An 18056-nucleotide genomic window follows, 5' to 3' on the forward strand; every position below is an offset into this window, starting at 1 on the left:
TGGCAATTGTGTGGCATGAATGTTTCTTGTCACTTTATAGCTAAGTCTGAATGCTGTCTCCTGGCTCTCTATACCTGCCATTACCCCTGAGTGTGATGGCATACTCTCCTTGCCTGGAGAAATACAGCTCTAACAATACTCAAAAAAAAATTTGCAACCATCCAAACCAAAGCCCATTTGATTGGCACTGCATCTGCCATCTTCAGCATTCACTCCCTTGGCCATCTACAGTGACTCACACACAGCTTCCTTCCACAGTGCCTTCCAAATCTGTGACCTCAACTATCTAGAAGGACAAGGGGGGGGGGGGGTGATACTGAGGAATACTGTTCCTACATATCTGTATAACTACGGTGTGACTGGGTCACACTCTGGAATTCTCTTCCTAAAAGCACTCTGGGTAAACCCACATGCCAAGGATTATGGTTCAAAAAGGCAGTTAACCACTGCAAGTAGGGATTGACAATAAATAAGTGAAGCCCGCATCAATAGATGAATAGAAAAGTTATAGCAAATATAAATGAATTCATTGCAAGCTGAACCTCTTCATTGGTTGTTAGTGAATTTGCAGACTCTGGGTTATTCACCAATGCTTGCAGCATGCTCATTTCTGCTTGCTGGAAGCAACATACATTCATGTGCAGAGATCTGTCTTCTGCAACTAAATGGAATCTGCTCAAGCCCTTTGTCTATTTTAAATTTCCTGTGTCCTTGGAGGAGCCTATAGTTCCCTACTGTTTGCTCCATTGCAGTATCTCAGGGGCTCAGTTATCTTACCAACCAATCATCACCCTCTAAGCCTTGGCTAACTCTTCCAGCTCCTGGTTAATTCTGGTGATTTGCACCGGAATTCCCAGCAAGGGAATTCTATCCTTCTAGAAATTTGCCTGAAATGGAATGCAGTACATCAGATTGGGCGTGGCTAACAATCTGTACAGTTGAATAATAACTTCACTTGATGTTAAGCTCAAAGGGATGAAGATTTGAAAATGGGCTCATCATCAGCTGGGAACACAATGAGGACCTCCCACACATTAATAAAGGGAGATTTGACTGAGGCTTGCTATAGGGTAGTGTATGGCTGTGGAGGTGGTGGAAGGCCTGCTCTGCCAATTTAGGTTTTGGACACTGTTAGCACAATATCCTTCTTCCCCACATATAATGGGTGGTTTGGTTGAGCAGATGGGGGATGGTCTGAGCTCATGGATCACATTCCCCACCCCCACTGAGAGGCAGAGGAAAGATTGCAGGACACTCGGTCATTAATATGCACCAGTTCCAGCTCCAATTCCAACTCCAATCGCAGTTCCCCTCACTTTTGAGTCAGAGTTTATGGTTCCAACCCACCTCTAGAGTCTTAGGCAGATATACCAGTTCAGTCCTGAGGGAATATGCTGCACTGTCATAGGTGTTGCCTTTCTGATGAAAGTTGTCTACCATTTTGACAGATATGAAGGATTCCCTGGCAATACTGAAAGACAGTTATGGACTACTTCTGGCTGGCATTTATCTCCCAGTTAACATAAAAATCAGTTCTTTAGTTCAGTTCATTTTATTTTGTTTGAAGAATCTTGCTATGTTTCCCACATATTTTTGACAATGTTTCATGATAGTTCACTGGCATGGAAAGGGCTTTGGGATATCTTGCAGTTGTAATTGAATTACTATATAAATGCAAATCTCATTCTTTGCTCTGTTATTCCAGATTGAGGATCTGTCCCAACAGGCTCACAAGGCAGCAGCTGAGAAGTTCAAAGTCCCTATTGAGCATGCCACACTGGTCCCTGAAACAACTCCCACTCTCACAATTAAGGAGGAAAGTGAGGAAGAGGAGGTAAAACATCTTTGTAATGTGCTGGGAGCAAAGCCTTCGCAAAGGGCCAAACAGATTGGGGAACCACTCCAGAATTTGTTTCACTTAATATTCTAATCTTCCTGATATATTTCCCCACGGTGCCTGTATTGGAAGGGATGAAATGGCTCCACTGTTGGTTTTGAGAGGTGGCAGTACTCACCACATCATTTGGGATTTGGGACAAACAAAGCAGCCATTTTAGAATCAGGCAGAAAATTAACGATAGCGGATTCAGTGAGTTTAATGCTGTTGGAAAATTATCTGAGAACAGAGAGCCAATCGGGAAAGAAAATTTGCTCAAAATTCATAGCAACACAAATTAATACTATCCCTAAGATGGCATCCGATATCAGGAATGGAAGGTTAATCTCCAAGGGAACTTCTCTTCCCAGTTTATCTCTAAATTTATCTCCCCTTAAAATCTAATTTCAAGATTCAGCAGAGTTCTAAAAATACAAAGATCTGGGCAAAGTGGTTATTAGAAATTTGTTTGTAATGATATATCATACGAAACCACATGATTACAACCTCTGCCTACAGATGTCAGTGAGGGGGTGGGGAGGGGGGGGTGGGGAGAAGATGTTAAGTACTTCAGTTTACTTATGGTTAGTGAGCAAACCTCATGCACAGTCGGTGCTGAGGTTACAAAGGGTGATTTGTCACAGAATAATACACATTGGAACCAATTGAGCATCATTTTGTTTTTCCTCCTTCCCTCACAACAATGCTTTAATTTCTTGACATCAACTAAAAGGCTTTCGTAGAACTTTCATTCTAGGTATTTTATTAAATATCAATAGGTCAACCTACCAAAGGTTCAAAAAAAGCTCCATATTATAATCTCAAGACATGACATAGACCACCTTTTATTTATTTCTGTTAGGGATAAATTTATAGATCTATTTCATGAGACTAGAACTGGCTGAGATTATTTTATGTGACAACATTTGTAGCCTTAGAGATATTTTTTGAATTCTGCAAATATTGTCTGAGAGCTACACTTCCAGGATCGTAATTTTTACTTTTTTAATATTAGCTCTACAGTTTTTTAAGGAACCCAGTATAAATGCATTTGGTTTGTACAGGATAAATTCCTTTATTATCTCTTTCTCTAATGTTTAACTTAGTCACCATGGTGACTAGTCAAGTTCCAAGGCACACGTCTTTAATGCGATCGTTAGGATGAGAAGAGTCTTATGTAGTTGTGGGTTATGTTATCTCAGGAGCAACATCAAAATGGAGTGCACAGGTATGAATGTTCCAGGAATTAGTAAGTAGATGATTCATTGAAATGCAATGGTGATCACCTAATAGCTTTGACCATTGCTATCATTTCTTATCTCTTCCTATGACACAATCATATCATGTTCATGTCAGGGAAGGATAAGTGGTTTTCTTAACCCAGTTTGTATAGTTTAGGCTTCAAGATGGCTCCATAATTCATCGCTCAGTCCAACTACATATGACCTGGCCACATCTTGGAAATTAATTTTCAAGAAGGAAGGGCTGCTGGTAAGATTCATTCATACAGCATAGTCATAGTCATAGAGATGTACAACATGGAAACAGGCTAGTCAATAGATTTCCACTGCTTCTGTCTATCACTGCCTGGCATTGAGCAGGGTCTCGACTACTGCCTGGAGTGCCATGAAGACCACAATGTCACCTTTCTTTTCCTGAGCTGGCCTACCACATCTTGGACTATTTGAGAACTTATCTGGTCTTGTCCTGTGATTCTGCCTGCTGACTAATTTTGAGGCTGGGATTTCCTTAGTACTGAGAAGCACCACTAAAACAAGTTGTACTGCACCCCTCTGAGAGGGTGCGGGATTCTGCTGATCAACTCCAGATTCCGAATGCTGACGGTGAGTGTATAAGAGGGACTTTTTAGTCATAGTAGAACGGTAGCCCATTCACTGGATTTTTTTAAAAAAGCACCTTGAACTCTCAGGCTCATTGGGAGATGACAATAATTCATAATAATGCAATCAGAAAGAGTACTGTAGTTAAGGATAATATAAAAGTCGAAATAGGTAATTTGGTCGTATGATCATATGCTACAGAAGGCCCATTGAGTCTGTTTGGACAAGACGACTATAGTTCTACACTGCTCCAACTTCTGAGCACTTGAATGTCATGAAATTTCAAGTTTCATCCAAGCACTTTAAAGGTGGAGGTTTCATGACTTAACTATCCTCTCAGACAGCGCGTTCCCCCAAATTCTCACCACTTTCTGGGTCAAATATTATTTCATCAAATCCCCCTCTAAACCTCCTGCTTTTAAAATTACCTTTTCACCTTCAAATTATACCCCCATGTTTTTGACACTTCAACAAAGAGAAGCAGCTGCTACCCACCCTGCCCATGCCCCTCACAATCTTATACATCTCAATCAGGTCCCCTCTCAGCCTTCTCTGCTATAAAGATGATAACCTGAGCTTTTCCAGCCTGTCGTCATAGCTAAACTGCTCCATTCCAGGCAACATCCTGGTGAATCTCCTCTGCATACTCTCCAGTGTAATCACATCCTTTATCCTGCAGTGACCAGAACTACATACAGTATTCCAGCTGTGGCCTAACTGAAGTTATTGTAAAAGTTCCTGTATAACCTTCCTCCTCTCATAATTGATGCCATGACTGATAAAGCAAGTGTCCCATATACCTTACCCTATTAACCTTTCCTGCTGCCTTCAGGAATCTTTGGATAAGCACCCACGATCCATTTGTTTCTTTGAATTTCTTAGTTTCCTGCCATTCATCAAGTGCTCTCTTGTCTTATTACTTCCTTCAAAATGTATCACCTCATATCTTTAATGTCCAATTTCATCTACAGATGTGCCAATTTGAAAAAATTCTGTCTCTATTGTCCTGTAAGCTAAGACCTTCTACCTCACTGACAACTACCTGATAAGTTAGTTCACAGATAAAATTAAGATTTATCCCTCCTACGTTTTCTTCCGAATATTCGACATATACTAAAAGCATTAGTGGATCCAGCACTGTTCTGTGGTATGCCAATGGACACTGGCCTCTAGTCATACACAACAGTCTTCTATCACCAGTCTGTCTCCTACAGTAAGGCAATTTTGGATTCAATTTGCTCAGTTTATCCTGGATCCCATGCCCTTTTACCTTCTTTATCAATCTCCCATGTGGAACTTTGCTGAAATCCATATAAACTACATCAACTGCACTACCCTCATTGACACAACTGGTCGAAATATTCAATCAAATTTGTTAGGCATCAACTCCCTCTGACAATGCCATGCTGACTATTCCTGATCAAGCTTTTTTCAAGTGGAGATTAATTCTCTCCTTGAGACTTTTCTCTAATAGTTTCTCTACCACAGATGTGACTCTGGTCTGTAATTCCCAGGTTTATCTCTCTAACTTCTTGAAAAGTGGAATATCTTAGCTGTCCTCTTGTCCTTGGGCACCTGTTCCATGGCCAGTGAGGAATTAAAAGTTTGGGTCAGAGCCCTTGTAGTTTCCTCCCACAGGAGCCTGGGATGCAATTCATCTAGACTTGGGCCTTTGTCAATTATGAAACCTGCTAAAACCTCCAATACCTCCTCACATCCTTTGTAAATTTACTCAGAATGTCACAGTCCCACTTCCTGAATTCTGTATCTATAGCCTCCTCTTCCAAAGTGAAGACTGATGTGAAGTACTTGTTTAACATCCATCAACGTGCTCTAACTCCATATGCAGCTTGCCCCTTTGGTCCTAATGGTGCTTTCTCTTCCCTGATTATCTTCTTCTCTTTAATATACTTATAGAATACCTTGGGACTCTCTCTAATTTCACTTGCCAGTGAATTCCCACACCCCTCTTTGCTCTCTTAATTGCTTTGAGTTCTCTACTGCACTTTTTGCACTCCATTAGGGCTTTCATTGATTTTTCTCCTTTTTGTACCAGTTAAAGGCCTCTTTTCCCTTATCCAGTCCTGAATATTCATAGACCTGCTGGATTCTTTGGGCTTGTTGTTTCTGTATTTCACACTAAAGGAAATATATTTGGCTTGTATTCTTGCCAATTTCAGTTTGAATATCCCCAATTGTTCTGTTATACATTTACCCAGAAGTAGCTATTCCCAGTCTACTGTGGCCAGATCCTGCCTTATTTTAATAAAATCTGCTTTCCTCTAATCCGATCCCATCTCATTTTCTTTTCAGACTATCTTTTTCCTTTTCCAGAACAAACTTAAAGTCCGCAGCATTGTAGTTGCTGTCACTAAAATACTCTCCCACTGCCACCTTGAACACCAGTCTGGATTTATTCCTTAGAATTAGGTCTAGCACTGCACATTCCCTTCTACATGTTGATTGAAAAAGCTGGCCAGAATACATTTGATGAAATCTATCATCTAAAGTATTCTCCCTACTTCAGTAACTCGCTCTTTATTAATAGAGAATTAGAGCATTGCAAAGATCCTTCAAAGAAATTTTGTCTCGCCTGAATCCTGAAATATCGTATTCCAAGATGGTGACCTCTAGTTCTAGACTCCTTAGCCCGGGAAACATACTCCCAGCATCTACTCTGTCAAACCCCTGAAGAATTGTACCTATTTCAATGCGATCGTTTCATTCATCTTACTGCTGCCTCACAGCGCCAGGGACCCGGGTTCGATTCCAGCCTCGGGTGACTATCTGCATGGGTTTCCTCTGGGTGCTTCAGTTTCTTCCCACAGTCCAAAGATGTGCAGGTTAGGTGAACTGGACATACTAAATTGTCCATAGTGTAGATTATTAGTCAGGGGTAAATGTAGGGGAATGGGTCTGGGTCGGTTACTCTTCGGAGTGTTGGTGTGTACTTATTGGGCCAAAGGGCCTGTTTCCACACTATACGGATTTTAATTCTTTAAAAAAAAGACACTGCCACTTCATACCATCTCGGTCTATAGGACTGCCCCTCAACCTGGGAATTTTTGCACACCTTTCAAGGCTGGTTTGTCCTTCTATAGTTTAGCAAGTTTCAAAGGGCAACCAGACTGACTCATTTGAATATTCCATATTCTAGTTGGATGAAACTGGACTCGAAGCGAGAGATATAGAGTTGGTGATGGCCCAAGCAAATGTCTCAAGGGGAAAAGCTGTGCGAGCACTCAGACACAACAAGAACGATATTGTCAATGCTATAATGGTGAGATACACCAGGTTTTTTTTTATTTTGTTGTTTTGTTTTATATTTGCCTCTGTGGGGAAGGGTAACAGGATTGAATTGTTTAACTGTTAAGAATTTGTTTGGATGGTATAGTGGATCTGATCTGGCCCTTCATCTGTGGATTAAATTCACGTTGACCTAACGAGTTGAAAGTCGCCAAACTTGGACCATGGTAAGGGCTGTTTTCCCATTTTGTGTCTGTGCCGAATGAAAAATGCTGCAGACCCTGGAACACTGAAATGAAAACAGAAAATGGTGGAAGTGCTAAGCATCAGAGAAAAATGACCTTGAAAGCTCTGATTGTTAAAACTCAACTGACCCCCAGGGAAGGGAGCTGATAACCAAACCACTCTGGGTCTGCATGGTAATAACTAGCTGACTCTTCATTCCCTCTCAGACCACTCATTTATACGACTAAGAAGTTTTCCAGCAATTGACAATCGGCCAATCCTTGCCAGTATTGCCCACATCCTGAGGATCTCATTCTTCAGGTAGATGGTCAATGAACAAGAATTTTACTCGTCAACTGGAAGGCCATATGCCTGGGCCCCAGTGCAAGGGCACCTTTCTTCTGTTGGCCCTACAGAATTGATAAAAGTTATTTTAAATGCCTTTCTGTGCTTCTGCCTCTGCTCAGACAGGCAGTGAACCAGCAGGAAAGCTCTGGAAGCTGCTTCACTGTGGCTAGAGTTAAAACCCTTTAACTAAGGATCTTGCTGGCTGTCTTTGCTACATGCAAGTCAAGATTGATCCTAGAGAAATCCAGGCTGGACGTGACCAGTTGAAACAGTCCCATTGATTTCTTAACTTCCTATCTGCCCAGTTTTCTACCAGGTAGCTAGGATCAATATCAATGCCCAGAAGATCCATGGATTAGACAGTAAGTGAAGATGGGTGAGACCTGAGGCTTTATCATAAACTATTTCAATATTGTCTCTTTTTTTTATTCCCAGGAACTAACAATGTAAACTGCAAAAAGAAGATCTATTTCTATATATAATCACTGGATATTATCAACATTATAAACTATAACCAAACTGTAAATCATACAAGTTTGCATCTGTTATATCACTAATAAACTCTGCTATAGAAACCAAACTTGTGCTTGCCTGTGCTTTGATTCAGCAAAAAGAAACTGAGGATTGTGGGTGTGGATGATGGTGGGAGAATGATCAAGCCTCACCAGAAACTTGAACAGTTAGTGCAAGCTGAGACTTCACTGCAGTACTGAGGCAGGTGGTGTCTTTGAGATTAAATGTTAAACCCTTTGTCCTCCCTGTGAACGTAAAGATTCCACAGTATTATAGAAAGAGGAACAAGAGACTTCTACCTGAGCCAATGTTTATACCTTACTAGTAGCACAGAAGCCTAATACCTGGGCATTATATCATTGCTATTTGTAGATTCGTCTCAAGCAGTATTTCTAACATCATAATCAAAAATGTCTTTCTCTATAAAGCAATTTGAGATGTTTTGAGATTGTGAATTGTGCTATAATAAATGCAGCTTCCTTCATTTTTTCTTGTCCTTCCAAAGTAGGATGTGGGTTAATGGGGACAGAATTAGACTCTGTTGTAGCATCCTTTGTAGTTGAATGGTCTTGTTGCCTCGGTTAATCCAATGATTTAGTGAATTCAGCCATTCAGTCCATGTGCCTCTGATTTGAATCTTCCTTTGTGTTGAGCTTGGACAGGCTTAAGCTAAACTCTGAGGCCCCTTCCCTGTTGCCATGTTGGAATTGTCTCAGTCACTCATCAGAGTTCACCCATGAATAACATGCAGTTGGAATGAGATGGAATAATTCCCCAGTGAAAAATGATGCCTCCTTGTGAGGGTGACCACCAATAATGATAGAGGACAAAACCTTCAGTTTCCAGGTTACAAATATTTTGATGTTGCAATGGTTCCTTTGATCATTGTCTTTGTACTGTGCCTCCCACCTCACTCTCTGAAAGACCTGTCACACTTAGAGGTGCAGTGTAAAGTATTTCTCAACAAGGAATCCTGTGGATGTCTGGCTATAACTGAATATGTTTATGTTCTAACAGATTTTTGACTTTAGTCTATTCTGAGCATTTGACATAACAGATTTTTTTGTTTAGTTATTTAAAAGGACTTGCAATATATATATAGAGCTTTTTACACCCACAAATGTGATAAGATTTTTAGTGATTTGAGGGTGTAACTAGGGAGTAAAACTTCCCTGCTCATCTTTAGAGAAGCACTGTGGTCCTTTATATCCACCCAAACATGTAGATTGGACCTTGGTTTAACTCTGCTTCCAGAAGGCAGCAACTCCATCGAAGGCAACATTCCCTCAGCTGCACTGGATTGTTAACCATTTTTTCGTGTTTGTGTCTGGATCGAGACTTGAACCCAAAAGCTTTCGGTTCTGAGGTGAAAGTGCTACCATTTGAATCAATATGACACTAAATTAAATAAAATATTCATATTATGTGCTTAGTTTTTATTTCAAAGAGCTTAGATCAAAAGTGGAAAGAAATGTAAACTCAATGGGCATGATTGCAACACCTGCAATTGTTTATGTTTAGAATTTATTAAAAATACTTTTGCTTTATAGAACTCAAAGTATTCATTCTTCATTGCAAAAGTATTTGGTTGCTTCAATTGTCAAATTAATTTGAAAGTATTTTGATAGAATGTTTACATCAGACCCAATATTGTTTTTAAGATCAGGGTGGGGGAGGTCTGTGAGTGATTCCAACAGCGACACCTCCTTCTGTTCATCTGGAGAAATTGAGCACAGTCTTCTGATTTGCCAGCTCTATCTGGAATATTCTGTGAATCAACTTCAAAGGTTACATGTAGAAAGACAAAATATGGTGAAAATCAATTTGATTCTTTGAGCCATTAAGTGGAAATTTTAGATCGTTTCTCGAGGGTGGTTTTCTCTCCCTCAGAAGATGATTATTCGAGTGGGTGAATGTCATGGCCTTGATTTTACTACTACTACTGGCCAGTGAGAGGAATGTACATTTTATATGTGCAGGTACAGTGTACACTAATACTTCACAAGAAACAACACACAAATCCTTTGTTAAAAGAAGCCTTTTGCTTCTTTTTCTAAATGTTTAAGCAAATTAGGAACACAGGTGTAGCCCCACTAGCCTGCTTTCCCATTCAGTTACTGATTTGTTTTCCACTATGCTGGTACAGGTTTGAAGGGCTAAATTGTCTACTCCTGTTCTCTCTCTCTCCCTACCCAACAGGGCCATCACACAAAATTTAATGTTCTGCTTTAATTGGCATGAACAGTCATTTGTTAGTTTCAGTCATTTAGGTTTTGATTCATTAGAGTATGCATATTTTGTTTTGTTCTTACATTTTTTTTTAAAAACAAAGATATAGACTATCTTTTTGCTTACATTTGTTGATGACGTACCAGATGTCTGCAAGTAGTGGTTGATGTGAAAGGACATGATAGCTGATGAGCTTCAGCTGTCATGATATTTATGCTGACTCCCATGTAGAACAGAAGATTTCAATAAACTCTTATTACAGCACCTACTATCTCCATATACACACAAGCAGTGATTCAGTGGTAATGTCACTTGATTACCAATCCAGAATGCAGGCCAATATTCTGGGGGCATGAGTTCAAACCCCACCATGGCAAGTGGTGAAATTTTAACTTGGTAAAACTTTGAATAAAAATTGTCCTAATATGTATATTGTTGACCGTCATAATTTAAAAAAAAAAAAAATCTGGTTCACAAATGGGTGGGTTGGCAAGATGTAACTAGTGGGATGTCATGAGATTTGGTCCTTAGGCCTGAACTATTTACAATCTGTATGAATGACTTGGATGTGCTGATAGAAAGCACTGCAGCCAGGTTTGCAGGTTACACTAAAGTAGGTAGGAAAGTAAGTTGCAATAAGAAATTTACAAATAGACATGGATAGATTAGGTTAATTGTAAAAATCAACAAAAGACAACCAAACAAAGGGGTCAAATAAACTTTGAATGTAAACTAAGAGCATGGGGCTGGGAAACTAATAGTAGAGAGCCAGGAAGAAGCAGAGGAAGTAGTCAAATTTTAGCTGAAGAAATTTATTGTAGATGAGTGTGGGGTTATCCATTTTTGTGCGAGAAATAGAACGGTAACTTCTAAATACAGAGAAACTTGAGAGCTTTAGTGCACGGGGCTCTGGGTGTCCTTGTGCATGTATGGCAAAAAAGAAAGCTAGTATGCAAGTGCAGCAGACGATAAGAAGGCCACTGGAATTTTGGCATTTATTGTGTAGGAATAGACTATAAAAGTAAGGAAGTTTTGCTGCAACTGTACAAGGCATTAGTGAGACCACACAAGTATTGCATACCGTTTTGGTCCCCTTAGTTGAGAGATTTAGTTGCATGGGAGGCAGTTCAGACGATGTTCACTAGATTGATTCCAGAGATGAGGGTTATGTTTTATTGAGGGAAGATTGAGTAGTTTAGGCCTATACTGTCTGGAGTTTAGAATGAGAGAACATCTAATTGAGGTATGTAAGATATTAAAGGGGTTTGACAAAGTAGATGTAGAAAGGATATTTCCTAATGGGGCACTCTAGAATGCGAGGGCATAGTTTTAGGATAAGGGGTAGCAGATTTAAAACATAGCAATTTTTTCTCTGAAAGGGTTGTGAACCTGTAAAGATTGTAAATAAGCAAAATGAATGGCTCTTTTCTTGAATGTGCATAGTATTTGGAATAAAATAAGTGAAATAATTGCACAAATACAGGTGAATGGATTCACTCTAATTGCCATTAAGGAGATCAAAGCTGGGGGCTAAACATTCAGGGGTGTGTGAAGTTTTCTAAGAAAGTGCATGAAGCAAAATGTGGGGTAGTACGTTGGTTCAGGATGGTTAAAATACAATAACGAGAAATGGTCTTAAATCAGAAGATTTAGAATCCATATGGGTGGAAGTAAGAAATAAGAGGAAAGAAGACACTGCTGAGTAATCTGTAGGATCTTGAACAGTAGTTATGTGGTGGAACAGAGAATAAATCTGGAGAGAATGAGAACATGTAACTAAATCAGTACAACAATTTGCTCTGCATACAACCAGGGATCTGGGTATTTTGGAGCTGGTGATACTAATGAGACAGGCTTAATAAAGGATATCAGAGTAAAAGACCATAACATAGTAAAATTTAGCATTTAGTTTGGGAGGGAGGATCTTGGGTCAAAAGCTACTTTGCTAAACTTAAGTAAGAATAATTACAGAAAACATAGGACAGACCTGGCTGGATTGAACTGGAGAAAGAGATTAGTGGTAAAGACAGTTGAGAAACCATGGCTGACCTTTCAGAAAATAGTTTGTAGTACACAGCAAGGGCACATTTTAGTGATGAAGTTTTCTAGGAAGGGGATAAGCCAATCATAATTAACCAGAGAAGTTAAGGATAGCATCAGATAGAAATAAAATAAACATATAACATGGCAAAGGTTAGTGATAAGCCAGAGGATTGAGAAAGTGTTTTTAAAAACCAACAAAAGACAACCAAACGAAGGGGCTAAATAAACTTTCACCACTTGCCATGCCCCCAGAATATTGGCCTGCATTCTGGATTAGTAATCAAGTGACATTACCACTGAATCACTGCTTGTGTGTATATGAGTGTAAACTAAGAGCATGGGGCTGGGAAATTAATTGTGGAGAGCCAGGAAGTAGCAGAGGAGCTGAATCTGGAATGTAGACTATGTGACACTTGCTTCACAGTAGAAGACACTAATAACATCCAAAATTTCTAAATATTCAAAGGGCAAAAGAATAGGAAATAAATGGAAAACCTATCACTGAAGTGCTGAGGAAACTAATGGAGCTAAAGCCGGATAAGTCCCCTGAACCTGATGGGATGTATCCTAGGATATTAAAGGAAGTAGCTCTCGAGACACACTGGTAGTAAGCTTCCCACGGTCTTTAGATTCTGGAAACAAAAAACTGGAGAGTTCGAAATCTGACAAGGTAGCACCTTTATTTAAAAAGGGAAAGAGACAAAAGAGATGACTGTAGGCCAGTTAGTTTAATGTCACTTATTGGGAAAATGTTTGAATCTATTCTAAGAGATTAGATTATATTACTTAGTGTGGAAACAGGCCCTCCAGCCCAACAAGTCCACACAGACGCACACCCATCCAAACTCATTTCCCTACACCTAACACTATGGGCAATTTAGCATAGCCAATTCACCTAACCTGCACATTTTTGGACTGTGGGAGGAAACCCACACACACACACACACGGGGAGAATGTGCAAACTCCAGTCAGTTGCCTGAGGCAGGAATTGAACCCGGGTCTCTGGTGCTGTGAGGCAGCAGTGCTAACCACTGTGCTGCCCACTGTAATAGTAACAGTGTTTTGAAATGCATGAAATGACCACGTAAAGTTAGCAAGGCTTCATGAAGGAGAAGTCATGCCTGATAAATTTAGTAGAATTCTTTGAGGAGGTAACAAGCAGAATAGATAAAGGGGAAGTAGTGGATGTAATATATTTGGATATTCAGAAGGCATTTGATAAGGTTACTTAAGAAAATATGAACACATGGTGTTGGAGGTAGAAATTTAGCATGGATAGAGGATTGGCTAATAGAAGGCAAAATGTTGGAATAAGGGGAGAAATTTAAGATGGCAACCTATAACTAGTTGTGTGCCACACAGGTCAATGCTGGGGTCACAACTATTTGCAGTATGTATTAATGAGTTGAGTAAGGGAAGTGTACTGTAGTGAAGTTTGCCGATTACACAAAAATAAGTTGAAAAACAAGTGGTGAGGATGTCACAAAAAAGTCTGCAAGTGGATAGGGTAAATGAATGGGCAAGTGTACAGTAGTTAGATTGAATGAAGCCTGTAGTATACATTGGGTCCGTTATGCTTGACTTAACCCTTGAGGAACTGTGAATGTTCCTTTCGGGTGGTATGTTGATATAGTGCATGATTGTTCTCAAAACCCTCCTGATCTTGAGGGAATGAAATCTTTATCAGAGTAGCCTGCACATGGCTCTAGTTGTTGATTCTCAATACTCTAAGTCGCAATCCCTTGGTAATAGATACCACATCCACTTAAATCCCAAGAAACAAAAAACTTTACAAACAGTAGACCTTAATTTACCAGAACTAAAAATAAATCCTCACGAAAAGGTTACTTCACATCTGTCTTTATTTTGGAAGAGGATATGCAGTCGCTCAAGCATTTGATTGGATTTCCATTGTCTGCAGGAGAGCAGAAATTACAAAATAGGAACAAACCAGTGTTGCTTAATTTACAAAGGACCTCTGGATGACTTTGCACTGCAGCAAAATGCAGGCACAAAGTGAAAGCGCAGAAATTATCAACAAAATTACTTGTACTGCAATGCTGAAAATAGCCTCTGTGGGTTGAGTTACTGAGAAACAGATGGTGAGCAGATTATTGATCCGTACCTTGAGCCTTATGTCATCAGAAAGTGCTGACTGATTCCCAAAGTCATTTAATTTACACTGAAGCGACAGCTTACCAGAACCGTGGGCCTGACAGGCCTGATTACTCAGCAAATTACAAGTGGCCTTGTCATATATGACTTGTACCCTTGTGTTCACTTGCCACTGTAACAAAAAAGCCCATGTAGGAAGTAAACAGGCTCCACCATTTTCAATGCTATGCTCATGAAAGGATCTCAACTGATACTATGTTTCAGCACTGCTTCTAATTTTGTTTGTTCAGATGGCTTTGTGTTACTGGGAAAGGGTTTGCCCTTGTCCTCTTCCAAGAGAGTATTTCCTCCATCTCCTCATTTTCCCTCATAGAGCACAGATTTTATTACATGGGGTATGAGCATCCCTCATTGCCCTTGAGAAACTGTTGTTGGTAGATCAATAATTCCAGGATTTTGGCTCTGTGACAATGAAGGACACTATTCTCAAGTCAGGATGACGTGAGATTGGAGGGAAACTTACAGGCAGTGGTCCTATCCTCAGCAGTAGAGGTCAGGAATATGAAAGGTGCTGTCTTGTAAATGGTGCACACTGAAGACAGGCTGAGCTGGTGCTGCAGGAAATGAGGATGGACAGTGGAATTTAAGCAGATGTTTTGGTCGAAATGGGGGGTGAATGCCTTAGTCTTGAAGCTGTTCTCACCCACATCAGTGGAGGATATTCAATCACAATCTGGGACTTGAATTATACCTGTAGATGATGGAAAAGAGGCAGGAGTGAATTGATCACCCATTTCTAATTTGCTCTTTAGTTATATTTATATAAAAACCAAAAGAACGGTGGATGCTTTAAATCAGAAACAAAAACAGAAATTGATGGAAATGCTCAGCATGTCTGACAGCATCTGTGGAGAGAAATCAGAGTTAACATTTCGAGTCGAGTGACCCTTCTTCAGAACTGAGTTAGCTCTGATTTCTCTCCACAGATGCTGCCAGGCATGCTGAGGGTTTCCAGCAATTTCTGCTTTTGGTACAGCATTTATGTCTGTTCTGTGTAAATCTCTAGTCAAATGCGACCTCACCCCTCAGGATGTTGATGTTGGGGAATTTGAATAATATTAATGCCAAGGGTTGTGGTTTTGCATATTAGTAAGTGTGAATGCTTCAATTTGTGACTCCGAACTCACACTTAAATGCCTGAATGAAATACATTGTTAACCCTTGAGCGACAGGCTACTTGGCACTGTAACACAAGAACAATACAGGGTAGATATTCACTTGTATGTCCTGATTCAATCCCTCATGTGAGAACACAAATCAGGATGCTCAAACTGTGTGATATTTTGTAGTCACAGTCTGGTATGCAATTGATTCAGCAGCACTAACTCACAGGTAGCAATGCTCCCGTGCTACTTAAATGAGTAATATAAGGTTGGATTGGTCGGACAGCAGACAGTTCTCCTTCTCCAAGAGGACAATATACCTATGGAAGAAATTGTGAGTACTAACTGTCTTCACATCTTCACATGAGAACTGAACTAGTTCCTCACTATGTGAAACAAAAACAAATTATTTTTTGTTAAGTGTTAAAAATCACACAACAGGTTATAGTCAATAGGTTTATTTGGAAGCACTAGCTTTCGGGGTGCTGCTCCTTCATCAGGTGGTTGTGGACGTTTGTTAAGAGTGGCCTATTAGGCTATTTTTCATCACTCAAGTGGTATGTGTGAATGGGTCAGAGAAGGATAATATTAGAAATCTTCCACATTCTTTTCCAAATTGATCTGATTTTTTAAAACTTTCCGCAGGAGCCAGCATGGTTTGTTAACTCATGGTCACTAAAGTATCACAAACCGATTTTCATTTATTTGTCTATTTCTATACACAAATGAAGAAAGTTAACTCCCAATTAATAATAGGAGAAAGTGAGGACTGCAGGTGCTGGAGATCAGAGTCTAAAAAGTGTGGTGCTGGAAAAGCACAACAGGTCAGGCAGCATTCGAGGAATTTGATGGGCTTATGCCCGAAACGTCAACTCTCCTGCCCCTTAGATGCTGCCTGATATGCTGTGCTTTTCCAGCACCACACTTTTTGACCCCAATTAATAATATCAGATTTAAGAATTAGGAACACACAGGACTGAAAATGAACCATTGTGAAACTTTAGCTTTTCTGATGAATTGACCTTCTCTGCATATTCAGTCATTTCTTTTGTCTAATATTCAGCTCCCGTTTGAATTTTGTCTGGTCTCTACCACCCTCATTCTTCCCCTACTTTCTTCACACATCAGTCTCCCCGGATCAATTCTCATTTTGATCCCTAGTGCTTCGAGAAGGGAAACAAAGAGACAATATACAAGTTCCAATAAAACCATCTGGAGGAGTTTAAAACTTGCTTTTGTATTTTCTTTTCTCAGTAATAAATGCAAAATCCTTAAGAGAGAAAATGGTGGTGTCAAACATGATTTCAGGTTTCAATAAATGGGAAAGCCCTTTTTTTTATAGAATTGCTATTTCTGAATATTGATGAAGTCAAGGCACACCCTGAGAGGTGACCACATATGTGAGGCTGAATACCAGAACTAAGGTCCAGAGAAGGAATCTTCCATTTAGAACAGATGAGGAGGATCATTAGTGTTTGGAATTCTCTTCCCCAGCAAGCAGTCATGACTCATTGTATATACTGAAGGGTAAGTTATACTGATTTTATTTTAGTGTTGAAAGATATGGAGGGCAGGCACAAAGTTCAGCCAAGGTCAAATCAAATCAGCCCTCAGTTTTTTGAACAGCAGTGGAGGCTTGAGGGGCCTTTGACAAAGCTAATCCTTTCTCAAGGTTACTGTGCCCTTGAGTTTTTTTCAAAGAGGGGGCAATTGGCCAGGTTTCAACTGGACGGGGTTTGCAGAGTTTATTGGAATCCTTTTTATTTACACATAACAGATAATGCCTCCAGCAGAAGGCTTTCAAGTCTTTTAAAAAACAGTATAATCAAAGGGAAGAAGCCAGCTAGCTGTGTAGCTAGCCTTAATTTAGATTAGTCAATTGAGTTCAGTTGCGGTCTGTGTGAGAAGCTGCCACTCTCTGTCCTCTTCTGACTTCAAACCTGTAAGGATGTGTTTTCATTTTTACCTTTTGTGCCAAGGGATGTTTAGTGGGATTGTTGCAAGTATTTTGGAACAGCACCATTAAGTCAGGATAGCCTGTCGGGTGTGGATGGGATATGTTTTGGTATTCTATTTTCAGTTCTTTGTGTTTGGTTCGGTAATCTTGTAAATACATTTTGTTTTGTTTAAAACCCAGTGGTCTGACCAGCTAAATTCTCTCCGGGAAAATCCGCTATACACTAACATAGCAAAGTTAATGTCTGGGCCAAATGGCATCTTATTGACATGGCAGAGCTTTACTGAGAAGAGCAGCACAGTTGGAGGTGCCATTTTTCCCTGATAAGATTCATTTGTCTTTTAAGGTGAATATAAAAAAATTCTTTGGAATTATTGGATAGACTTAAGGGAGGGTTTGTAGGTTCAGTTAACCAATATGTAAGGCAAATTATCTGGTTATTCATTTTACTGCGTGACTATGCTGTGTACTTGATGGCTGCTACATGATACTGATGTCT

The 18056-nt window shown here is 39.9% G+C and overlaps 1 protein-coding gene across 2 annotated transcripts in view; it reads left to right on the top strand.

The window, feature by feature from the left end:
* The window catches only part of LOC122548950 (uncharacterized), a 62846-nt gene extending 54713 nt beyond the window's left edge, over nt 1–8133 (top strand). Inside the window, exons 7-9 of one of the 2 annotated variants that reach the window (XM_043687960.2) lie at nt 1706–1834; nt 6875–6997; nt 7972–8133. In XM_043687960.2, coding sequence (XP_043543895.2) covers nt 1706–1834; nt 6875–6997; nt 7972–7986 — 267 coding nt within the window. In that variant the 3' untranslated portion in view covers nt 7987–8133. The remainder of the gene's footprint in view (nt 1–1705; nt 1835–6874; nt 6998–7971) is intronic. The other variant, XM_087986598.1, reaches the window with a different exon arrangement.
* The last annotated feature ends 9923 nt before the right edge of the window (nt 8134–18056 follow it).

This window comes from Chiloscyllium plagiosum, unplaced genomic scaffold, assembly GCF_037043375.1.
Source record: "Chiloscyllium plagiosum isolate Xiang-an unplaced genomic scaffold, Cpla_swu_hap1 HiC_scaffold_4, whole genome shotgun sequence".
Taxonomy (NCBI): domain Eukaryota; kingdom Metazoa; phylum Chordata; class Chondrichthyes; order Orectolobiformes; family Hemiscylliidae; genus Chiloscyllium; species Chiloscyllium plagiosum.